Source organism: Artemia sp. Qi Xiang Cuo, chromosome 6, assembly GCF_049724085.1.
Source record: "Artemia sp. Qi Xiang Cuo chromosome 6, ASM4972408v1, whole genome shotgun sequence".
NCBI classification, from domain to species: domain Eukaryota; kingdom Metazoa; phylum Arthropoda; class Branchiopoda; order Anostraca; family Artemiidae; genus Artemia; species Artemia sp. Qi Xiang Cuo.
Window position 1 is genome coordinate 51,568,405 of NC_142799.1, and position 25,987 is coordinate 51,594,391.

General features: G+C 36.4%; 1 protein-coding gene and 1 long non-coding RNA gene across 2 annotated transcripts in view; one reads left to right on the plus strand and one right to left on the minus strand.

Annotated features, from left to right (window-relative positions):
• LOC148951353 (uncharacterized) overlaps nt 1–15,561 on the plus strand; it is a 66,712-nt gene extending 51,151 nt beyond the window's left edge. Inside the window, exon 3 of the long non-coding RNA XR_016141905.1 lies at nt 15,494–15,561. This is a non-coding gene — a long non-coding RNA (uncharacterized LOC148951353). The remainder of the gene's footprint in view (nt 1–15,493) is intronic.
• Nucleotides 1–25,987, minus strand: part of LOC148951354 (uncharacterized) — a 162,255-nt gene that overhangs the window by 46,084 nt on the left and 90,184 nt on the right. Inside the window, exons 4-5 of the mRNA XM_089090814.1 lie at nt 23,899–24,063; nt 16,561–16,750 (exon numbers count right to left, since the gene is read on the minus strand). Coding sequence (XP_088946940.1) covers nt 16,561–16,750; nt 23,899–24,063 — 355 coding nt within the window. The remainder of the gene's footprint in view (nt 1–16,560; nt 16,751–23,898; nt 24,064–25,987) is intronic.

Sequence of the window (25,987 nt, forward strand, 5' to 3'; positions counted from 1 at the left end):
GGCATGTGTGTGTGTAAGTTTTTGTGTTTGTGTAAGTTTTCGTGTGTGTGTGTAAGTTTTTGTGTGTGTGTGTGTGTGTGTAAGTTCTTATGTGTGTGTGTAAGTTTCTGTGTGTGTGTGTGTGTGTGTAAGTTTTTGCGTGTGTGTGTAAGTTTTTGTGTGTGTGTGTAAGTTTTTGTGTGCATGTAAGTTTTTGTGTGCATGTAAGTTTTTGCGTGTGGGTGTAAGTTTTTGTCTGCATGTAAGTTTTCGTCTGCATGTGTAAGTTTTTGTGTGTGTGTGTGTGCGTGTGTAAGTTTTTGTGTGTGTGTAAGTTTTGGCGTGTGTGTGTAAGTTTTCGTGTGTGTGTGTTAGTTTCTGTGTGAGTTTTTGTTTTTTCGTTTGTGTGTTTGTTTTCGTGTGTGTGTGTTTGTGTTCGTGCGTGTGTGTCAGTTTGCGTGTGTGTGTGTGTTAGTTTTCGTGTGTGTGTGTAAGTTTTTGTGCGTGTGTGTAAGTTTGTGTGTGGGTGTTAGTTTTTCTGTGCTTGTAAGTTTTTGTGTGCATGTAAGTTTTTGTGTGTGTGTGTAAGTTTTTGTGTGTGTGTGTAAGTTTTTGTGTGTCTAAGCTTTTGTGTGTGGATGTAAGTTTTTTGTGTGTGTGTGTAATTTTGTGTGCGTTTGTGTGTGTGTATAAGTTTTTGTGTGTGTAAGTTTTTTGTGTGTGTGTGTGTAAGTTTGTGTGTGTGTGTGTGTGTGTTTAATTTTTTGTGTGTGTAAGTTTTGGCGTGTGTGTGTAAGTTTTCGTGTGTGTGTGTGTGTAAGTTTGTGTGTGTGTGTGTTTGTAAGTTTTTGTGCGTGTGTGTGTGAGTTTTTGTTGTGTTAATGTGTAAGTTTTTGTGTGTGTGTGTGTGTGTGTGTAAGTTTTTGTGTGTGTTTAAGTTTTCGCATGTGTATGTTAGTTTTAGTTTGTGTGTGTATGTATGTTTTGTGTTTGTGTGTGTGTGTTTGTAAGTTTTTGTGTGCATTTAAGTTTTTGTGTACATGTAAGTTTTCGTGTGCATGTTTCAGTTTTTGTGTGTGTGTGTGTTTTAGTTTTTGTGTGTGTGTAAGTTTTGGCGTGTGTGTGTTAGTTTTCGTGTGCATATGTGTAAGTTTGTGTGTGTGTGTGTGTGTGTGTGTGTGTGTGTGTGTGTGTGTGTGTGTGTGTGTGTGTGTGTGTGTGTGTGTGTTTGTGTGTGTTTGTGTGTGTTTGTGTGTGTGTGTTTGTGTGTGTGTTTTTGTTTGTTGGTTTTTTTGTGTTTTTTTGTGTGTGTAAGTTTTTGTGTGTGTGTTCGTTTTGGCATGTGTGTGTGTAAGTTTTCGTGTGTGTGTGTAAGTTTTCGTGTGTGTGTGTAAGTTTTTGTGTGTGTGTATGTGTAAGTTTTTGTGAGTTTGTGTAAGTTTTTGTGTGTGTGTGTGTAAGTTTGTGTGTGTGTGTGTAAGTTTGTGTGTGTGTGTGTGTAAGTTTTTGTGTGCATGTAAGTTTTTGTGTGCATGTAAGTTTTTGCGTGTGGGTGTAAGTTTTTGTGTGCATGTAATTTTTCGTGTGCATGTGTAAGTTTTGTGTGTGTGTGTGTGTGTGAGTGTGTGATTTTTTGTGTGTGTGTAAGTTTTGGAGTGTGTGTGTAATTTTTCGTGTGTGTGTGTAAGTTTTTGTGTGTGTGTAAGTTTTGGCGTGTGGGTGTAAGTTTTCGTGTGTGTGTGTAAGTTTTCGTGTGTGTGTGTAAGTTTTTGTGTGTGTGTGTAAGTTTTTGTGCGTGTTTGTATGTTTTTGTGTGTGTGTAAGTTTTTGTGTGAATGTAAGTTTTTTTGTGCATGTAAGTTTTTTCATGTGGGTGTAAGTTTTTGTGTGTGTGTGTGTGTGTGTAAGTTTTTGTGTGTGTAAGTTTTTGTGTGTGTGTGTGTAAGTTTTTGTGTGTGTAAGTTTTGGCATGTGTATGTAAGTTTTCGTGTGTGTGTGTAAGTTTTGTGTGTGTGTGTAAGTTTTTGTGCGTGTGTGTGTGTGCGAGTTTTTTTTGTGTTCATGTCATTTTAAGATCCGTAAAAAAGTTAAAAAAAAAATACCATGTTAAAAAATTCAAGAAAGTATTTACGAAATGGGGAGGGGACTCTTTGAGGTTGGAAAATGGGTTTAGGAATGACATTATGAAAGGAACTTGTTCAGAAAAGATATAATAAAGCCATAAAAAAGTATTAAAAAATGGAGAGGGGACTCTTTGGGGGGGGGGGGGGCGGGGAGGTCTTTTGGGGATCCGGGGGCACTTGAGCACCGATTGGTCTTTTGGGGGCCCGTGGGGACCTTTGGGGACCGAGGGAGGGCCTTTGGCAGCCTGGGGAGGGTGTTTTGGGGTCTGGGCGGCACTTGAGGGCCGATTGGTCTTTTGGGAGCTCTGGGGACCTTTGGGGACCGGGGGAGGGCCTTTGGGGCCCAGGGAGGGCGTTTGGGGGTCTGAGGGGGCCCTTGAGCACCGATTGGTCTTTTGGGAGCCCGGAGACCTTTGGGGGCCGAGGGAGGGCCTTTGGGGACTAGGGAGGGTGTTTAGGGGTCTGGGCGGCACTTGAGGGCCGATTGGTCCTTTGGGAGCCCGGTGGAACTTTGGGGTGGGGGTAGAGGGAGCGGAGCCTTTTGGGGTTGGGTTAGGGGGATCGGAGACTTTTGGGGTTGTGGTAGAGGACCTCGCAACACTGTTCAAATGGAACTTGTGTATTATAACGACCACAGAGTTTCACCCTTAAATTCTCTCCTAAAATCTCTTCAAAAATCATATTTTATAATGTCTCTAACTGTTTCGTCGAAATAATTCCATAAAATGGCTAAAAGGGTTTCGCCCAAATAATCCCTAAACGTAATTCAGCGTGTTCCTTTTGTTTGGCATCCCTGCGCTGGCACATTTCAATTATTTGGAAACCTGATTCCCGCGCTAAAACAATTCATCGCTAAGATCTAAACTTTGTCTCGGAAACGATTCTCTTGTTAGAACTCCAAATTAATTCCCCTTTCGTGAATCAATTCTCTTTATAACAACAAATTAATTCCCCTTTCGTGTCAATCAATCAATCATGACAGCAACTGTCACTTATGATCTAAACTTTGTCCCGGAGACAATTCTCTTTGGGAATGCACCAAAGACATTAATTAACTTGACGTTATCTGTCAGACATTCCCTGGAAACAATTTGATTAATGACTGACAGCACAAGTGTTCCCCGGAAACTCATAACATTTGGCTCGAGCGTGCCCAAAACAACAACAACAACAACATTGACCTTGGCGTTCGCTGAGAGCGTGCCCAAAACAACAACAATAACATTGACCCCATTAACCACGTGTTCTCCCTTATGACTCTATCGCGTGCCCAAAACAACAACAATAACATTGACCCCATTAACCACGTGTTCTCCCTAATGACTATAGTCCATGAAAGTGACAAAGTTCCTGTTTTTCCATTCTCACTGACAAAATCCATAAAACCATCAAATAAATTGACCAACACACATAACCATCAATGAAAACAGACATAAATGTGACAAAGTTCCTGTTTTTTCATTCTCACTGACAAAGTCCATAAAACCATCCATAAATGTGACAAAATTCCTGTTTTTTCATTCTCACTGACAAAAACCATAAACCACGTGGTTCGTACGGGAGTTATAGGGTCACCTCTACTCACAAGAACTTTTAATTTCTGATCAAATGAGCCCTCTGCCGATATTTGAAGCTTATCTTGATCCTATCTAGAGGCAACCCTATCTACACGGGGCGAATCTCCAGCATTTTTATTGGGGGGGGGGGGGGGGGCAAGAGGCGTTAAAATCCGGATAGTCAAGGGGCATGGACTGTATAATATATTTTTTCCAAATTATTGAGTGGGCAGCTGCCCCCCCCAAACGACGACTTTGCTTATCTACAGAGAAATACTTGTCAGTAGAGTTCTGCATATCTGCTTTTGAAAAGAGGCTTTTTAGGACTTTTTTGGTCCATTTGGCCCAACAAATATTTTACATTAGATTCCCCTTAATCAAGGGACTTACGGCTGTAATTTTCAAGCTGACCAAGAATGACAAGTTTTTCGGCCCATTTCTGGGCTCCCTAATAGGTTCCGCTCCAAAAATGAGGCCGTTTTGGGCATAATTTTTCGAAGAGAAACCATGGTTCCAGACCAAAATTTAGGGCCAAAGTGGGCCATAGACCTACATTTCAATAGGTTCAGAAAAAGCATTTCCTTGTTTGGACCCTGCCTTAAGGAAAATCAATGTTTTCTTTTTTCTTGGTGATTTGCGGTCTCTAGCCAAAGGGACTTCCGATATAAGTCTCAAGCCAATAAAAAAAATTGAGCTTTTTTGCAATCTATTGAGCATATGAATTGGCTTGGAAATGACAAAGAATGAAGAAGTTGTAGACTCGCTTCGAATGTCCACTACAGCTGTTGATCAATTATTGAAAGTGAATGATTGTACCGCCACCAAGTATGGTCCATGGTCGTGTCTTTTCACGCCGAAATATTTTGAAATGGTTGAGATTATTTATAGTAGATTTTCACCATACCCAAATGGACGTTCCTTTTCGTCCAGACCAAATACCCAATTGAGCAACAAACTTAAACCTATCCACCGGATATTCCAAGACTTGCAATTTAGCTAATGTCGATATTAAAGATGATGACGGATTTATCACTGTACCTGTTAAAAATCTTGATCAGAAAATAATATCTGCTGAAATAAGTGTTCAGAATTTTAAATTTGACACGTCTCTGCTCAATGCACTTGAAGATATGTATTTAGCAGTTATTGATCGGAATGCGACAGTGCTCTTGGTTCAAGATGGCGTTGAAGCTATTGGAAGTGGTATTGCCGAGTATGAGGGGGGGGCAGAGCTGCTGTTTATTTATTTTCTGTAAATGAGAAATATCCACGAAGGGAAATCGGGACTAAATTGATTCATCGTATTATGTGCATCGCTAAATCAAGAGAGATAACCGAAGCAGCATTGCTTGCTGAAGGGGATGATGCGAGAAGAGTCTATGAGAAAGCTGGATTTAATTTCTATGACACATGGTCACGTGTAAGGACTTAAGAATACATGTTTCGAGCCAATTGTATAAAAAAAAATACGAGTCCCCTTTTTGAAGGAATGAATAATTTTTATTATGGTGCATTAGGTTCCTCTAACCTCAAGGGCTTACAGCTGCCAGTTTCAAAACGAGAAGAAACAAAAAAATATTTTTCGAGCTTCCAGATTCCCTAACTCCGTCCCCCTTTCCAATAAAATTTGTAATCCTCTACGTCCAATGGACGATCTGTGAGAGCTTTAAACCAATCGGACACCGCAGATCAAACATAACCCCTTCCTTCACTATGAAATGTACCTGCACTCAAACAATAATTCGCATTATTTACGGCCCTGGCCCTTGCTCCACGTCCTGCGAGGTTCATGTCATCTCCGGAGGCACACTGATTGGACCTTACAACTGCTCTTGGGAAATTTTTTATTGGAGGTCTTTGGGGGAGGTTGTGCGGGGCTTGGTAGAAAATAACATGGTACAGGAATGGTTGATTTTGTCTGATCACTTTCAATCCTTAAAGGGGGCACTAAAAATTTTATTTTCCTATTAATAAGCTTCCTCTCAGGTTTCTATGACCTCCCCTTCGATAAGAAGCGATAAGGAGGGGGGGGGGGGGGTTATAATAGCTCATTGCAATTACACGGTTCTTTACAATGACAATACTAAAGTGTTATCCCTGACCGTCCAAAATGGGTTATCTGGATGTTTCATACCAGACATGAATATAAGACTTTTTTTTTATTTTACGATAAAAAATCAAATTTTACTTCACAACATAAATCAGAAGTGCCCAGAAATTCAGGAAAAATTTGAATTTTGAGGGGGAGGCACGCACCTGCTCCACAAATAAAATTCAAAGGACAGTAGGGGGTAATAGTCTATTGTATACTGAAACAGCATTTTAATTAGCTCCCAAATTAACGTACTTCGAAAAATATTTCAATAATTTCCTGCTAGAGTTTGTTGTGCTTCTATTTTGTATTGCCTTGTTAATGCTAAACTTGAATTTTTTTTTCTTTTTTGGTAGTTGAATGTACAGCCGGGGTTTTCCTTTTGGTCCATACCATAGGCTCGAAGGACCTATAGTTAAACACCAAACATTACAATTAGAAGGGGTTAGGCTTGTTTTCCAAGTTACATTCCTTACTTGCGGCATCTCGGTGAGAAAGTCGCTTTCGCCTGAAGATCTACACTGACCAGCTAATTTCATTTTAGGCTATCATTTTATGAAACCTAAGCGATAGTTAAATTGGCTTAAGTGCCATAAATTAGCAACAACATGCCTATTTGATTAGGCAGTAATTGTCTGGGGAAGAAAAACGCGCAACTTCTTTATTCCCTTATAAGAGATGGATCATTATATTATTTTTTAGCGCTAGTTTCTAATATAATATAAATGGCAGATATGAACAATGAAGTGTTAGACATATTAAGGATAGTTCATAGAGAAATGGTCATTCCCTTTGTTTCAGAAAATGATAGTGAAAAACATTAAAAATGACTGTTTTTCAAGAAGATCAAACAGTTCGTGGTAACGAACAGTAAGTAAGGAGCAACCCAGCTCAATAGTAACCGAGACTCTAAAAAACGGGATTTTGATACCAATAGATACATCAAAAGAATCAGATTTTAATGCTGATTTTGAATATATAAGTTTCATCAAGCTTAGTCCTACCCATGAAAAGTTACGTGCCTGAGAAAATTTGGCTGATTTTCGAAAAAAGTGCGAAAGATCCCCTAAAAGTCATAGAACCTTAATGCAAATCACACCATCAGATTGAGCGTATCATTGAACCCTACTGTAGAGGTTTCAAGCTCTTATCTGCAAAAATGTGGAATTTTGTATTTTTTGCCAAAAGAAAGATCACGGATGCGTGTCTTTTTGTTGTTTTTTTTTCCCCCAGGGGTGATCGTATCGACCTAGTTGTCCTAGAATATCATGAGAGGGCTCATTCGAACGGAAATTAAAAGTTCTAGTGCCCTTTTTAAGCGACCAAAAAATGGAGGGCAGCTATGCCCCCCTCCCACGCTCATTTTTTCCCAAAGTCACCCGATCAAAATTTTGAGATAGCCATTTTGTTCATCATGGTCGAAAATATGATAACTATGTCTTTTAGGATTACTTAATCTCCCAAAGTCCCCGGGGGGAGGGCTGAAAGTTATGAACTTTACCCAATGTTAACATATAGTATTGGTTATTGGGAAGTATACAAATGTTTTCAGGGGGCATTTTTTTCTGGTAGTGGGGGGAGGGGGTGGGTGGGTCGGGGTTTATGTGGGAGGATCTTTACATGGAGAAATTTTTCATGTGGGAAGGGACATTGCTATGAAGGGGGCGCCGGATTTCCCAGCATTATTTAAAAAAAAAGTTTTTCAACTGAAAGTAAGGAGCAAGATCAAAACTTAAAACGAACAGAAAATATTACGTATATGATTGGGTTCGCCCCCTAGTCAATACCTCGTTCTTTAAGCCATAGATTTTTTAGTACTTTCAAAAGAGCTATTTATTCTAATTAATGGCCTTAGTGATTAAGGGGTCGGTTTTAAAGAATTGGAACAAAATTTGAACTTTAGCGTAAAGAGCGAGGTATTGACTAGGAGGCGAATCCCAAAATATACGTATTAAAAATATTTGAATAGAGAAATTCGTTATGTAAGTTAATTCGTAAGTTACGTATATTTATTACTAATAAAAACGTTCGTAAATAAAATTAAACACCGTTCGAGAAAGCCATTTAGCCAAATAAAAGTAAAATTAATATGCAAATTTGGTGTTGATTATTCATTTACGGTGAGCCAAAATCAAAACCTGCCTTTATTCAAAAACGTTCAAAAATTAAATATAAAAAACAAGTTTTTTTTAACTGAAAGTAAGGACCAACGTTAAAACTTAAAACAAGCAGAAATTATTCCGTATGTGAAAGGGGCTGTCCCCTCCTCAACGCCTCGCTCTTTACGCTAAAGTTTGAATTTCCCACAACTCTATTTTTTTAAACAATAAAAAATTTTAGCGTAAAGAGCGAGGCGTTGAGGAGGGGACAGCCCCTTTCATACACGGAATAATTTCTGCTTGTTTTAAGTTTTAACGTCGGTTCTTACTTTCAGTTAAAAAAAACTTGTTTTTTTAATTAATTACATGATTAGAGTCACAGCAAGCTCCTTAAATAGACATATATATATATTTATATATATATATATATATATATATATATATATATATATATATATATATATATATATATATATATATATATATATATATATATATATATATATATATATATATATATATATATATATATATATATATATATATATATATATATATATATATATATTTTATATATATAGTTTTATATATATATATATATATATATATATATATATATATATATATATATATATATATATATATAGTTTGTCATTATGAGAGACATATCGTTGAACCTTTGTTTCTTTAAATTTTTCAGGTGGTGGGACAAAAACTTCTTTTACCTCCAACGATTTATCTAGTCCTGGTTTTTTTAATTTCAAAGGTATGGTAGGCATCGATGACCTTATCCATGTCAAAATCCAAAACCCAATCATCGCTATCATTTTCAATTTGTTTGGTTATATATGTATATACATATATATATATATGTATATATATATATATATATATATATATATATATATATATATATATATATATATATATATATATATATATATATATATATATATATATATATATATATATATATATATATATATATATATATATATATATATATATATATATATATATATATATATATATATATATATATATATATATATATATATATATATATATATATATATATATATATATATATATATATATATATATATATATATATATATATATATATATATATATATATATTGAGCCCCCTTCCACGGCAATATTTGTTCGATTCGTAAACTGGTCGAAAAATGCAGATATAAGAGCATGTCTCCTAAAACACTAAAAGATATTTTTCCGATTCATTAATTTGTCTCAAGGCAATTTAATGCTAAATTCAGGAATAGATACAAGTTCCATGAATGTACCTTGTTTTATCAGAAACATGCAACGATTTAGGACCTTATGACTTGAGGCAAAAAGTTTCCCAGTGTCCTCTAAAGTACAGTCTCCTACCACTAACCTTTTAGAAGCAAGGGAGGCATGAGGTACTTTTTTTGAACTGGAATCATAACAGTATTTTTGATGTATGTGATCAAAGGCACAAAATGGGTCCATGGCTCCTCCAATACCACCCCACCGCCGATTTGTCAACATAGAGACAGACAGTTTTTCTCCCTGACCGGTTTTAGCTTCTGGGGCAAGTACCATGGGCTAATGGGATATGAGAATGATGATTTTCAGAGGTACGCAACCCTTTTTTGACCCTTGAGAGAAATTGCTAGGATTCACTTGTCGGTTTCAATCCTCCCCTGACAGGGCGAGTACCGTATGCCAAGATGACAGAGTGGGCGGATTTTCTTAGGCATACTCCACACTACACTGTCCAACCCCACCCACACAGTCACCTCTTTTCCTTTTTTCGTAAACAGATACTTTTGGCTTCCAAAGGTCGGACAAAAACATCTCTCTGTGTGTCAAGTCTTACCGATTGAAAATGAAAAGCTAACAATGAAGCTATAATGACACTTTGGATTCGTGATGGTCGGGAATCTGTCAAGAATCCTGAAAACAGGGATAGTTTTTCAAGTCTATTGGAAGACAGACACCTCAGAATAAATTTTATGCATCGTCAGGAATCAGTCTTCCAGTCTCTCAGGTCTTATAATTGAGATTTCTTGCAGCCATCGACCAACAACGAGCTCCCAGAATGTTAATGGTTATTAAGTTAGCAGAATTCCAGAAACAGTGAGAAAAAGAAAAAGCATGACCATAAGCAGTACTAAAACCAGTAAAGAAGAATCTGATATATCCTCACCTATTTTGACCAATATTAGAGAACAGTATTCTAACGGGGAACTTTTAGACCGAGACAAAAATATAAGAAGCAATCTGGCTCTTGGGAGTGTTATTGCAGATTCAGAGTTGAGCCGGTCTGCGAGCACTGTTGTACCAAGGGAAGAGGAAATTTAGTCAGATAGCTCAACTATTGTTGCTAGCTGTAGCAACTGTTTAGAAGATGACGGAACGCCCTCAGTTACTGATGAAGCAGAATCACAAGTTGGAACAGCTGCTGGAGAAACGAATGACAGGCTTCTAAAAAGTCAGAAAATAAGGCAGGCCGAATGGATTTTAAGTGGATGTCTGGCGAAGCATAACTTGGCAATCAATATTATGAAAGAGCTTCCAGAAACCTTAAAGAGAGCATTTCCTGACTCGGAAATAGCAAAGGGTGTTCAGTGTGGTCATACAAAGACAACACATGTGATCAATAAAATAATTGGAGAAGTAGCTTATGTGGACTTGTGCAACCTGATGAGAAAGAACTGTTTTTCAGTGTTCATTGACGAAAGTACTGATTTGAGTAATTCGTAAAGCCTAGGTTGTTATTCGTCATGTCGATGAAGTGAAGGAAGCCAAGAATGGTAGATGGAAGAAAGTTCTGAAGGACTCATTCTTGCAATTGGTTGAAGTACAACAGTGCATAGCTAAAGTACAGTGTTAAAAAAACTTCTGTTTAAAGAGATTGGAGTGCCAAAGCAGAATTTGTTGGTTTTGCATCAGATAATGCATCTGTGATGATGGGGGGACAAGGTGGTTTGCAAGCAATGCTTTCGCTGGATTTACCAAACATATTTGTTCTTGGGTGCACATGTCACTCCATCCATTTGTGTGCCAGTGCAGAAAGTCATAAGCTACCTACAGACGTCGAAGAATTCTGTCAAGACCTCTAAAATTACATTGGCAGAAGCCCGGAAAGGGCTGGTGAGTTTGCCGAAATGCAGAAGTTCATGAAGCTTGACAAACACAGAAACCTGGGCCCTGTCACAACTGGGTGGTTTTCCCGACTTCCAGTTATTATGCGTTATCTCGAGCAATGGGATGTTTGATACTTTTCTGTCGGAGTTAAAGCTTTAAAGAAGAAAATAAGCCAGCCAAAGCCACAACTATACTCAAAAAATTGCTGTCCCCTACATTCCAAGCTTATTTTGCTTTCTTCGCATATGTCCTATCATTTGTTACTGACCTTAATCGGTTGTTTCAGTCGAAGGATACCCAAATTCACATATTGCACAGTCGAGTATGTGAGCTTTATAAAGCAATTATCAACCATTTTATGAAGCCAAGCTACGGGAAGACGACAGAAGCACCTTTGATACAGCTCAGGGACCCATAGTACTTTCGAGACATGAAAGAAGTAGACTGTGGCAGTCGTATATATTTATCAACAGCAAAATTTCGTTATCAGTTGCTACTGCCTTCAAAACAGTGTCTGCAAAATACATGATAGAACTGAACGAGGAAATAAGGGAAAGGTTTTGCAGTTGAAAATACTCGTTGGCTAAAAACTTAGACAGACTGGACCCTAAGATGGCTCTGTCTTCTGACCACTCAAACTTAAGCATTGTCCCACTACTCGTGCAGTTTCCAAATTTGGCAAAGGAGACGGATGTGGAAAATATTGCCAAAGAATGGAAAAGCCTGCCATTTTCCGCTGATCTCAAGAAATGAGCAGATTTTGACCCATTTTATTTCTGGTTTAAAGTACTAGAACGATGTGATGGTCCTCAAGTCAAAAATTTTCCCATTCTTGGGTGAATTCATGATGAAAATATCTACCCTACCACATTCTTCTGCTTGTGCTGAGAGGGGCTTTTCAACTATCAATTTAAACAAAATAAAATTGAGAAATAAACTCGGCTTTACTACTCTTAATGTTCTTCTGGGTGCTAAACGAGTCGTTAAAAGGAAGCTCCCCATGAGCATGGTGACACACATCAACTGGCGAAATACTGGAAAAGGGTACAGAAATTCTGCAACTGCGAGTGCCGCCATGGCTTCTCATTCAGATAGTGATGTTTAATCTCGTATTTTGGGTATTTTTTTTATGTAAAGTTTTTGTAGTATAGAGTAGTCGGAACCTCAGATAACTCAATTTATAAAGCCAGTTCCAATTTTAAAAATAAAAGATGCCGTTATCTATGTGCTTAAGGTGACTTAAAAAATAGTGAAAGACAAGGTCTCTATTGTACCGTTTGTGCGGATATGTCCAACTCGACCTTACAAGGTGAGTGAAGGATGTTTTATAGGCATTTTGGAGAAAAAATATTGTTTCAACATTAAAATCTCTAGTACGTGTTGGACCAGACCATGACACCCAAAGTCACTTGTTTAATCAGTCTCAATTTAAACAGAATTTTTTCCTGTATTGTTTGTAGGCGGTAGCGTATATTAGGGGAGGGCTACAGGAGCGATCCTCCCCTCCATCGATATCTACATGAAAAGGGAAAAGGGGGATTTGTATGCAAACTATTAAATGGAAAAACAGGTCCCAGCAACTGCTTTTGGGCAATATTCTGTAAGAATACAAGGTTAAAATTAGATTTTAGCCCCTGATTTGTATTGAAATCGTCATTTGGGACCAATTTTAGGGTGGTGCAATAAACAGTCGTAAATGGCTGAAAAACAACGACTTTTTTTGGCCTGTAGTAAAGTGTTACTGTAGTAATATACGTTACTCCGAAAAAGTTGTTCAAGTACTTTCAGGAGTAATGTACTGTATTAGAAGAGAAAGAAAAACGAAGGAATGGAGAAAGAAATTGAATGAAAATGTCTTATACAAAGTTTTTCTAGATAGTACTGTACGTCACCGACGATCCACGCGTTACGCGAAGGGTAAGACGCGGAAAAAAAAAATTGGGATAGGGTACAATTTGTTTGTCTTTGGTATATTTTTTCGTGCAATTTATGGTACATTTCGTTTTGAAGTGCTGACAACACTGCACCCACCGTCTGTACGAAAGAACCCAGGCCAATTTTAAATCTGATGGGCAGATATATACAGTCAAAAGGATTTAGCCCAAGTAATTTTGGATCGCTGGCTCTTTTTGATAAGGACTTTAAATTTTAAGAATGGATATTCCAAAAGCATGAAACTTCGAAGGCTTCTAGCGTTTAGATTGCAAAGGCTAGGGATCCAGTATTTCTTGGGGAAAGTTTACTTTGTATTAAGAATCTGACTACTAGTTTTCTAGTAGATCTTGGTCAATTCACCAGCAAGTAACTCTACAAGTTACCGATCAGCGATCCCTGAAAAACCAATCACATACATTTTTTAAGTTCTGGATTTCATCAAACACACTATGGTCTACTGTTCGTTACTTTAGCAGCTTCGCTGCCTTCGATGATTTCAAATATTTAAAATTCATTATAAAATTGGGAAACGCCCCCAGGATGAGGAAAATCACACCATTAAGTTCAGCATATCAGAAAGCCTTGTTATGGAGGTTTCAAGCTCGCATCTGCAAAAATGTAGAATTTTGTATTTTTTTTTTGCCAGAAGAAAGGTGCGAGTTTGTTTTTTTGTGTTTTTCCCCAGGTGTGATCGTATCGAACCAAGGGTCTTAGAAGATTCAGAGGGATTGTTCGAATTGAAATAAGACCTGTGATCAAAATTTTTAGGTAGACATTTGATTGAGCATAGTCGAAAGGTACAGTAACTATGCCTTTGGGGATGACATGACCCACCACGGCCTCTGTTAAACGGGTTGTAAGTTACACAAATTTGCCAATTGTTTACTTAGTATTTCTTATTGAGAAATATACATAATAATTGGGGGGGATTTTCGGTGTGAAGGGAGAAATTTTCATGGGGAGAATTTTTCGTGAAGAGTAAATTTTCTGGGTGGAATTATTCAGGGAAAATTTTACACAGGGAGGGGAGGGGTGCAATTTGCCAATTGTTTACATATAGTATCTGCTACGAGAAAATTTGCGAAAATTTTAAGAGGGGACTTTCCATCGCGGCGAGGAATTTTCTGGGAAAAGTTTTCACGAAAGGGGGGGGGGAGATTCCCAGAAAGATGTGAAAAACAATCAGAAATTAAATAATTCAAATGAAGATAAGGAGAATATTCCTTGGGGAATTTTAAGTAACGAATAACAGTAATAACGCTTAACTGTTATTACTGAAATTTGTGGAATTTTTAGTGAGTATAAATAGTTTGAGGAGAATCTTCCGGGGGAGGGGGTAATTTGGGCAGGGTTGAATTTTCTGCGGGGAGACTTTCCTTGGGAGTGGAATTTTCCGCGGGAGATTTTTCGCAGAGAAGGGAGGCGGATTTCCCGGCATAATTCGAAAAAAGATCAGAAATTAAATAAAAAAATAATCTTCAACTAAAAGTAAGGAGCATCATTAAAACTTAAAACGCACAAAAATTATTCCGTACATGACGGGGTTGCCTCTTCCTCAGCCCTCGCTCATTACGGTAAAGTTTGACTTTTTAGACGAATCCTATAAGAAAGACTTCTGAAACACAAGGGTCATCACTAAAAAACTTTAGCGTAACGAGCTAAGGCTGAGAAAGAGGCAGTCTGATCATACACGGAATAATTTTTGCTTGTTTTAAGTTTTAATATTGCCACCTTAGTATCAGTTGAAAAAATTTGTCTTTTCATTTAAAGCTCTTACATGACTGAGGTCTAAAAGTATACTTCACATGCAGAGCGATGCGTCTTTACATTAGTCATAATAAAAAAGTAATGAGGGCCTAAAATCCAATGTCAAACAAGTCAACATTCAACTTCCAAGGACCACTGGTTGAATACGATCGTCCCGAAAAACAAACAGGAACAGAATACTACCATAGCAAGAAAAATCTGGAAGCTTGTTCTTATGACTTTGATCACACAGCTCCTTGATATAATCACACAGCTCCTTGATATAATGAGACAGCATGTAGAATAGTTTTGGTAAAACTATTGATTGAAAATAAATTACAAACGTTTCAGAGTAATAAAAAGAACTCATGAGTAGCCGCATATTATTATTGTTATTGGTGATGAGTCCCTTAAGAATACCTTCCCCATCCTCAAAAGATTATTGGTATGTCCCATGATTGTATATGCAGATGGTATCAGGTGGCAGAAAATAAAATCTGTCTCCAACATTTTAATTATGCTATTTAATTTCTTATTTAATGTGTTTTGAAATTAAATAAAATATTCTTACTATAAGGGAAATCAATGAAATTATGCATAATTTTATTGGTTTTTAGGACGTAACGTCAATGATTGTTAAAAGAAATATACTTAAGTGTGTCAAAAGTTAAATAGCAATTTGTTTTCAAGTTACAAAAATTATGTAAGCAGTTTTCTATGATATTCTAAAAATAAATATTACTCATTACATATTTAAGCTGAATGTCTTTTTTTTCACTTCAAAAATGTTACTATTTAGAGTACTTAACATCAATCAAATTTCAGAGTTATGCATCAGCTGAGCCATTAACTTTGGCACTTGATTGAGTAGATTCAATAGAAACTGGAGACAACTGGTAAAGCAAATGTCAAAACAACCACACAACCACGAGTTTCGATCATATTACTGAAACAGCATTGTTAGCTTTATGAAATAAATTATTTTCTATTTACTAGCCAAAACCTTTTGTCTTTTTCGAGTTGTGTCATCAGGTGCACTTTCCCTTGGTGTTCGAGAAATGTTTTTTAGGAAAGTCAAAATTTAATTCGACACTGCAAATACAGGTATAAGAAATCTAAATAGTTCGGCTTTCATATATAAACATACTAAAAATAAAACACCTAGATTCTTAACATCCAGAAATGTTGAAATAACTGTACGTAATTGCGTTTAATCTCAATATGGTAACTAGCGTCTAGCTCAACAGAAGATGGTACTTTCAACGTTTTGGCTCCCATGTCGTTCGGTATTTCGGTTCTCCCTGAAAACTGAGTTTTAAAATGTTCAAATGTGTAGAAAACATCAATAGATGCTAAAAAAGCAGCAATGATACTAGTATTATAGTACTAGGATAGTTTCTAGAGCAAGAAGACTTCAAATTAATTAACCCAGGTGAGACATAAGCAAGGCAACAGAAAAAAATTCTCTGAGGTCTCCCGCCTTAAATTTATGGAATTGTGGACCTATACTTGTCATTATTTTCACTCCCTCACACTGCGAATCTTAAGCCATAATTTTATATTACAGAAATTTTTGTGAGTAATTGTAAACAAAATTTGCGAGAGCAATGCAAACGAAAACTATCTTGATACTGTGGTTCTATAGTCTTTTTCATGCAATATAATTAAAAAGGCTGAGAGAATTCTAGTAATACCCTACGGTATTTGATACAGTTAAGACACAAAAGCAAAATGAGTTTTCATAAAGTTATTGAAATCAATATTCTGCTGTCTTTGACAGAAAAAATAAGATTCAAGGATTCTAAAAATATTTATTTATTTCAGTAATTCAAAAAATTTTCCTGACTTAATTCAATTTACCTCTCAAATCATGGAAGTAAAATGAAACTCACCGATCCCTCAGCTTTATTTCCCTCTCTTGTACAAGAGTAAGCTGACATCTTGTCTTTTCCAATTCGGTCCGAAGTTTCTCAATTTCGGTGTGGAAGTTCGCAATAGTTGCACTTTGGTCAGAATAATTTGATGGAATTTGGATTATAACAGAATCTCTCTGCTGGCATCGTTCGCATTTCATCATAAATCCTAAAGAAAAGTGAATAAAATATAGCAGAATGAAATATATGTATAAAATGTTTGAGCTATTCTTCTATCCTATTTTTTTCTTTTATTTCTTCTTGAACTCTGTTATAAAACCTGTTGACGCTGTTGGAGCATCTTGATTTTACCTTTGGTTATTAGTAAAGAGGTTTTCAGTTGCAATGAATTATTACAGCGTAGGTACCTGGATCCAATTTATCGAATTTTCCGAAACCTAAGGTTTCTTTGTGTCGGATTGCTCTCTACATGCTGCGGATATTCCTAATGGTTTTCTATAAAATCCAAAGAGATTTCTCAAAGATATTTTGGGGAAACTTCGAAGAAGTACTTGAAGTACTTCTAAAAAATATATATTCAAGTGCCAGAAATATTACTCTGATCATCATGATGAAGAATTTATTTGTGTAATGAAAAAAAAGAAGAACATACATTGATGCCTTGTTTTTTCTCAAGGCATCCTATGCGTGATAAAAATTGCCAGCGTTTAGAAATTCATAGAACTCACAAAATGCCTTAAATATTCTGCATGTACCTCAAGGATTATACAACCTTTTCTTACAAAGACGCAAGCACAATGCTATCTTGTCACTGGTATAGCAACCGAAGAATCAACCTTCTGTAGAAAGACCCTCAAAAGTGTTGCAAAAACTACAATCGATGATTCGAAGTTTCCAAGCAATGCATATAATAATGAGTATGGGATTGGAATCAGACTCGGTGAAGGTGCAATACAAGTTGTAGCTGATAATCCCAACGAATCGATTGAAATCCAGTATATTCTTGTTTAAGAAGACAAAACCACAGCCCTTTCCTTACAGAAGAATCGAGCACGGACATGGAAGATCGTAACTGTAGATATTGACCAGGCTTTCCTGAATAACTTCCTCTGACACACCTAATTATTAGAGAACGGAAATTCATTTTGATATCCTTACCCCTTCAGTGGAGGTTATATCAAGTGCAAAACATAACAGGTATAAACATAAGACTAGGTTTTACTTCTTACCAGGTTTGGTTCGTCTTGGCGTCTAATCACCCCTACAAACTAAATATTGAGGTTAAAGACCCAAACTTGGATCCATTGTTAGAGGGAGGGAATAAGGTTGGAGAAGCCAAATGGCAGTGAAATCTAGAGAAAAATGCATCTCCTTATTCCGATTGTGGCAATCTCAAAATTCTCGCCACTGATGAATATCAAATCTAAGAGGTTGGTATCCTTAAGATCTCCGACTGTCGTACATATATATATATATATATATATATATATATATATATATAAAGAACCTCCTCTTTTAATGGATCAAACGGTATGCTGTCAACCTTAAAACTAAACTAAAAAGTCCCAAATAAAGGGAAGTTTTGGCAAATTCACTTAGTAATAGCTTAACAATCAAATTACTTAAAATAAGTGTGATTTAGGAGAGAGGTACATTCCATTAAGATTGTAGGTGAAAAGTTGACAAAAAAACACTACACTTGGGATTTGGCTTACCCTTCAGGTATATGCACTTGAAACATCCCCCTTATAACAGCCCCCTATCCTCCTCTACTGCATGAGTTAGATTAATTCATTGCTTTGAAAAAGTGTAACTAGAACCTTAACTGTTACTATTTATCATGTATCTGAGACCCAATAGCTCTTTTGGTAAATAGCATGAGAATTAAAATTTGGGTAATTCTCTCCCCCCCCCCCGACATACGCATGTAGATCATATTGGTCCTAGTCCCTTGAAAAGCAAAACTAGGACATAAGCTATTAAGCTGCTAGCTTTCATCAATCTCGGTCATCAAAACTGACAATCTTTTCTCGTTGATTCCCTGATTAAACTAAGTAAAGACAATTAGGAATTTCTCGAGACTAAGGAAAACAATCATCAAGTAATTGAATAAATCAAAAATTTATCATTTAACCAAATTGCATATACGATAAGTGCGATCAACTTTACTTTGCTACTGATTAAATTTAATCATACAATTAATCTTAAACAATCGAATGTTAGATTACATGGTATGTCATTCATTTTGATGTCCTTTTTTCCTGCGTATAAATTTACTTCAGCAAAAATGTCTTAATTTTTCAAAATTAAATCAGACCATAAAAACGCATTGGCTTATAACATTAATGTCTTTGCAAGAGTAACCGAACTCTTAATTCCTTTTTTTAGTTGACCTTACTTTCAAGATATTGCAAAATTGGGTTTCAGGTGACCATTGATAAATATTTCTTCTGATTGGTCAGAACCTCCTGGTCCGAAAAGAGAAACGACTTTATCTTATTTCATTTTTGTTGTTTTGAGTTAAGTTCATATTAAGCTTCTATCAAAAGTACGCTTAAAAAAGTGAGTAATTATCCTTATACCGCTATTGGTTATTCCTTAATCCGAGTTATAGAAGGAAGGGCGCTTTAGGCGGGTTTTAAGTATATATTTAAGTGTGGTATCAACATTTACCATCCTTGGTAGCTAGTGGCCCCACACCTAACAATATAGACATATTAATTTCTTAAGTTTTTTTTGTTCAAAAAGGAGTACTACAAAAAGGAGTTTTGTACACAAATTAGTACTTTGTTCAAAAAGAAGGCTGAGGGAGGATGGCACTCGGGCTGAAAGATCTAAGGCAATCTAGATTTACGGGCAGAACCTTGCTCTAATATAGCATTTGTAGCATTGCTTTAATTTCCATTGGTTTTAGCAGGACAAGACATTAGGAAAAATTAGTTAAGTCATTGATTAAAATGATTAATTAAATTAAAAAATTATATTAATTAATTAGATCTTTAGTAACTGAATTGATCAGATTGGTTAAATCTTTAATTGGGTAATGCTAAATGATTAAAACTAGGATTTTCAAAATGATCCCCGACTAATACATATTCAAAAGAGATGTTATATATCTATACGCATTGTACGGTGGGGGTCCAAGGTAGTCATTGTAGGAGCAGTAGTTTTAGAAGCAGCAGGTGTTACACTTGTAACAGACGTCGTAGTAGAAGTCATGGGAGGATTATTAGGGGTACAATTTGTCTTGTTAGAGGTAGTCGTGGTAAGATTAATTACTGCTGGAGTAGTAGGAGTAGTTAGGATAAGAATTATTTGGATAAGAGTAGTAGTAGTAGTGGTAGTAGCAGTCTGGGTAGAAATAGTTGCTATAGGATCAATCGTGGCAATAGCAGTAGTAATGATAATCTTGGTAGGACAAGTTGCTGTAAGAGTAGTTATAGTTGGATTAATGCGACTATTATCAGCAGTCGTGGTAAGAAAACCCATGTCGTACTACTGTTACTGGCTGTAGTGATCATCGTAGGTGTCGTCACGATAATAGTAGTCAGATGGGGTGGTCGGGGTAGTAGCAATACGAGTTAGTGTATATGCAGCAATGGCAGCAGTAGTTGAAGCAGGAGTAGTGGTTGCAGGGATAGTCGTGGCAGGAGCAGATGTGACGGTAGCAGTAACAGTAGTCCTGGTAGGAGTAATGCCGAGACTAGGAATATTCAATGTGGCAGTAATGCAGCAATTGGGAGTAGTCGGTTGTAACCATGGGAGTAACAATGTAGGAGCTATAACAGAACTAGTAGTAATAGACGCGTTCTGCATTGTTAACATGTTATTTATGTGGACAGGACGATTTCTATAGGATAAATTTTCAAAAATTCCACAGCATAACTTAGTTTATCAAAGCCAATAATTCGTCAAAGGGAATTACTACTGATGACAAATGTTTAATAATTCAGGACCATTCCTTAATGGTTCTTGAATGATAATTAAATAAAAAACAAGTTTTTTTCAATTGAAAGTAGGAAGCAACATTAAAACTAAAAAAAACAGTAACAATTCTATATATGGGTAGGGGGCTACCCCTTCCTCAGCATTCGCTCTTTACGCTAAAGTCTTGAAGCACTTTAAAAGTACTTCTCATTCAAATTTAACGGCTGTTGTGTTTGAGCAGTCTTTCTTAAAAAATTGTGACAAAAAGTCAAACTTCTGCGTAAAGAGCGAGCTCTGAGGAAGGGGCAGCCCCCCTCACATAGGGAATAGTTTCTGTTCCTTACAAGTAATTCACTAAGGAACACGATCATCTCTTACTAGGTTGCTAACTACCGCTGCAACCTGGATAAATCTAAATTGAAGTTCTTGAGCCTCAAGGAAGTTCTATCAGATAGTATATTATATACTATTAGCATTCTTTGTCTTGTGAACGTTTCATGGTGTAATGGTTAGCCCTCAGGACTTTAAATCCTGCGATCTGAGTTCAAATCTTGGCGGAGCCTTTTATAACTTGTAGCTTACTTATACTACCATGGAGGTGTCTGCCGTAACTCCTTCTTTTCAAAATTGAATTAGTTACTATGGGCTAGAGTTTGTTCTTTACTAGAAAATTTATCATTTACTATGGGCAACAGTTCGTTCTTTAATATATCTCTTACTAGATTGCTAGCTATCGCTGCAACCCAGAACCCTTATATTAAATTTCTAAGCTACTATGGGCTAGAGCTCGGTCTCTATTATAAAATTAATATTGGACGTGATCGTCTCTCACTAAGTTATTAGCTACCGCCGCAACCTGGACTAGATTACATCTACAGCTGAAATCATGATGATATAACGACTCCATACACCCATACACACCTTTTAGTTAGTATAGGTTAGAGTTCGTTCTTTATTATAAATTTACCGATCCTGAACTGAGAACTAAAATAAAATAAAATTGAATTTGATTTTTTTTTCTATGGAAATATAGCACAACTTTATAGAGATATGAACTTTAGGAGTTAAGCCAAATAAAGTTTGGTTCCAGGAGACAATAATAATTTTGAATGAGAGATGAAATAACATTATCTTTTTAAAATTTTTCAAATATTATTCTAGTTTCAATTCAAAAATCCATTTTTGTTAAGACCCTAAAAGAATTACTGAATTTTATATAACTATATCTACATGCTTTTTATAATGTTAAGAAAACTATTTCGATTTTCCTACGCAAGATGATGCTATTACCATTTGCTACTACATTGTTGAACAAATATGCAGTTTTTTGTAAAAAATTCATTTATATAAAAAACATTTTTTTTTTAATTATAAATAGTTTTTAACCACATCAACTGCCTTTAGAATGAGCTATTAAACAGCTCTCTACGATGTTCCAGGGACCAGCTATCTGCGAGAAAAAAAAAGAAAAATATATGCCTTATATCCAGAATACAGTGGTTGAAGCCACTTTTCTTGATGTTCAGTCAATATATTTTCCTTGTTGTCCAAGCCAAGAGACGGTAAGTTTCCTATATAGGGGTTTAATACAAGGCGGTTCTAATAATGTACTGTTTGTTTTGATCTTATTCTATTTTTAGGAGTTATGGGCTATTGTAGTTTTTACTATGGGACGTGATCGTCTCTTACTAGGTTGATAGCTACTGCTGCAACCCGCATCGATATTGGAAAATGTACGGGTGTACGGATTTGGGGGGGAGGGGGGGATTTTCGCAACGAAGACCACACTGCCTTTCCATCACAAGCATCAAAAACAAGAAGAACAATAGGGACTTATTTTCATAAGACAGTGGAATTCTAATTTGAATGAATATTTCGGCCCTATGTCCAACGGCTGTCCTTAGCAAAACATAAATATATAAAAGAAAAGAGACTGACAGCAACATTCGACTAATAAAACTAAAATAAAAATTTTGAAAATAATCCCAGCATCCTTACTTCAGCGAAGTTCAACCAGGCCTGGTAAATAAAGTGACGTGAAGCAAGGCAAGTCATTGAAATGAAAGAAGAATAATTAAAAACACGTTTTCATTGCAAATCTTGCCTTGTTGGCAGCTAAACTCAAAGGTCTTTTTGTAACACTGGTTCTGTGTTAATGTCTACGGTTTTTTTTCTAAATATTTTGTAAGATCGTTTTTAATTAAATTTGTGTATAGTTAAGATTAATAATATATACTTAAGATTAATAATAATATGTCGTTAAATGGGGAACTATTCACTAAATGCCTATTCACTAAATAGGGGAATATTCACTAAATGCTGTATACACAAATTTGATTTAAAACGATCTTACAAAATATTTTAAAAAACAAGTCGACATTAACACAAAACAAGCTACAAAAATACCTTTGAGGCTAGCTGCCAAAAAGGCAAAATTAGCAATGAAGACGTGTTTTTAATTATTCTTCTTTCATTTCAATGAATTGCCTTGTTTCACCTCACTTTATTTATCAGTCCTGGTTGAACTTCGCTGAAGTAAGGATAAGTGCTACCAATCTACTTAACCATACTTAAAACTGCATAATGCTTTCTAAAGCGTTTGTGACCGAGGAAAATTGCCTTAAAATGTGACCATTTTCTGCGTGCCATGCCTTGTGGAAGAAATGGCATTCAGAGATGTACACCAGGTAGCAGAGACTGGATAAGCCCCTTAGTCTAAGCATATAAAATTGCACAATCACATTCTTCCCCGAAACATGGTTGATATACACCTACTGATACGCTTAATCTTAGTTGATGTACTCCATTAGTTTTGACAGTTTAAGAAATCTTGTTTTTTTCTGTCACATTTATCTGGGGCCAAGCAAAAAGCACGTTGTCCTGAACTGGGGTCAAGAGAGGTCATAAGAAAGGGATTGGAGGAAATTAGAGGTTAATGGTAGGGAGGAAAGGATGAAGGTGTGTGCAAATTTGGGTACCTCAGGGGTCTTGGTGCTGTAACTAGTGTTAGTAGTAGTAGTGGTAGCAGCATGTAATTCCACCATTCAACAATCTGATATTGACAATGAGTTTTAAGTGAAGAGAAAAGTAAGAAGAAAAACAGAAAAAAGAGAGTTAGCATAACCAACAATTAAAATAAAATAAAATTTGGTACAAATGAAAGGAATAAATTACTTTAATCATTTTTTAACGGATTAAACTCGCTCTATTTTACGTATGGACGTGTTTGCTTCAGCCTGAAAATATTTTCAATGCAACGGGTAAAATTATTCATAGGGGGAGGGGAGATAATTAAAAAATGAAATAGTTGAACATATAGACTTTTAAAAATTACGATTTCCAGTGGTACTCGTATATTGGAGGAGGGGGCCTTGAATCTAACCAAATTTGATCCAATTTATTAGAGTCAACTATTACTAAGTGACTTACCATTTGCAATATCGCTTCTTGTCCGTTGTGTTTTGGAGTCTTCTGAGCTACTGCTCGACGAAGAAACAGAAGAAGAATCCTTCTCAGGTTGTACATTTGAGCTTGTAGGATCAGAAACATTCAAAATAAGTGAATTTCGAGCCCCTATTCGATCCGAGTTACGAACTGCAAATAAATTTTCATAATCAGCTAAAGGTAGAAGAGAAGAAAGAAGGCGCTTGCAAAGGAAGTTCCTGGATTATAGATCTTGTGAGAATTAAAGGAAATAAGGGGAGTAGAAAATATGCTAAAGTGTGAACTAAGGAGATGTGAAAAGGACCCCATGAATGAGACAGCCAAGGATTTGAAAGAAGCAGCCAGACGGCCTAATAGTAAGATGTTGTAGTAATAGTAAGTATGTAAGAAAGTAATAGTAAGTATGTAAAGAAATAGAGAGGAAGAAGTCAGTCGTGGAGTTTTCCCAGTTAAATATAGGAGCTTCAGTTAGTAATAAAGTGTTAAAGATAGACGGGCAGGACATTCAAAGAATGTGTTAAACCGTTGGTATAGAAAATAAAATTCTCGACAATTCGGAAGTTAGGGAAGATTTATTTTGCGAGGAGGATTTAGAGATAGTAAAAAAGAACTGAAAAATGATCAAATCGAATTTCGAATCGGATTAGCTCCTTTAAAAGTTTCAATGATACTTGTAGCTAATATAGAGCAGTGCTGCCTATGATATTGCTTACATGCCCAGTTGAAAACTTGCATACATATACTTATATACATTGCTTACATTGCTTGCATACATACATTGCATATATGCCCAGTTGAAAACCTGCATACCTTAATACCAGTAGCGTCATTAGTTACAGTAACTGTAGTCATGGGCGTAGGCAGCATTAGGCAGCATATTGTCTAGAGGGGGGCAGTCGATAGTGTGATGGAGTTTTATCAACTACTTTTTCCAAACCATCTGCTTTTTCAGCCATATCTAATGTAAATTTGAAGGTCTATGGGGGGGGCAGCTGCCCCCCCCCCCTGCCCCCCTCCCTACGCCCATGACTGTAGTGGTAGTATTAATAGTATACGTATTACCTTTTGGTGATTTAAACATCATTCTCACCAAGTCCTGGAAGCTTCAACTCAATACAATTAGCCGTTGCTATGACATAGCTGATATCTCTCTTTGATAACCTGCATATTTATATACTTTTGTGAATTTAATCTTAATGCTCTTAGTCTTACAAATAGTTGCAATAGAGGTAGCAGTTGAAGTAGCAGCGCTAGTAGAACTAGTAGTAAATGTAGCAGCGGTAGTATGCACATCTGGCCTTTTGGTCAATTGATCTTCCTCTTTAAGCTTTTTCTGAAAGTTCCAACATAATCAGTAGAGGGGGAGGTGCTACTCCTGACCCTCACCCCTGCTGTCATCTACAATTTAGTTTAATGCTGACGTGACATAATTTATTCAAGGATTATCGATCGAGTCTAATGTGTGTGTGTCAAGGTCAATCGATCTGTTGTTGTTTGGCCACGAGCGAAAGACATGAGTAGTTATTTTCATAATCGTTGGGGGACATAATTTATTAAATTATTATCGATAGATTCTAAGGGGTGTGTGTCAAGGTCATTTGATCTGTGGTTGTTTGTCCACGTGACATTGCTCGAGGGGTGATTTATATAATAGAGGGGGGACATAATTTATTCAAGGATTATCGATCTAGTATATTGTGGGTGTGTCTAGGTCAATCGTTCTGTTGTTGTTTGGCCACGTGCGAATGGCATGAGGGATGATTTACATAATCGATGGGGGAATTATTGATTCACGAGCGTGGGGAATTAAGAAACAATAAGGCTTCTTTAATCTGTTATTTACATAATCGCGGGGAAATTGTTGATTCACGATGGGGGAATTATGAAAAAAACATGGTTTCATTGTTGTTTGGTTAACCTAACCTGAGAAATTGATTTACATAATCGGCGGGGAAATTGTTGATTCACGAAGAGGGAATTAAGAAACATTAAGGCTTCTTTAATCTTTAGGCCTGAGGGATTTATTTATTATTGCTGTTTTTGGACAAGTGCATGCTAGGGGTGAATGTCAAGG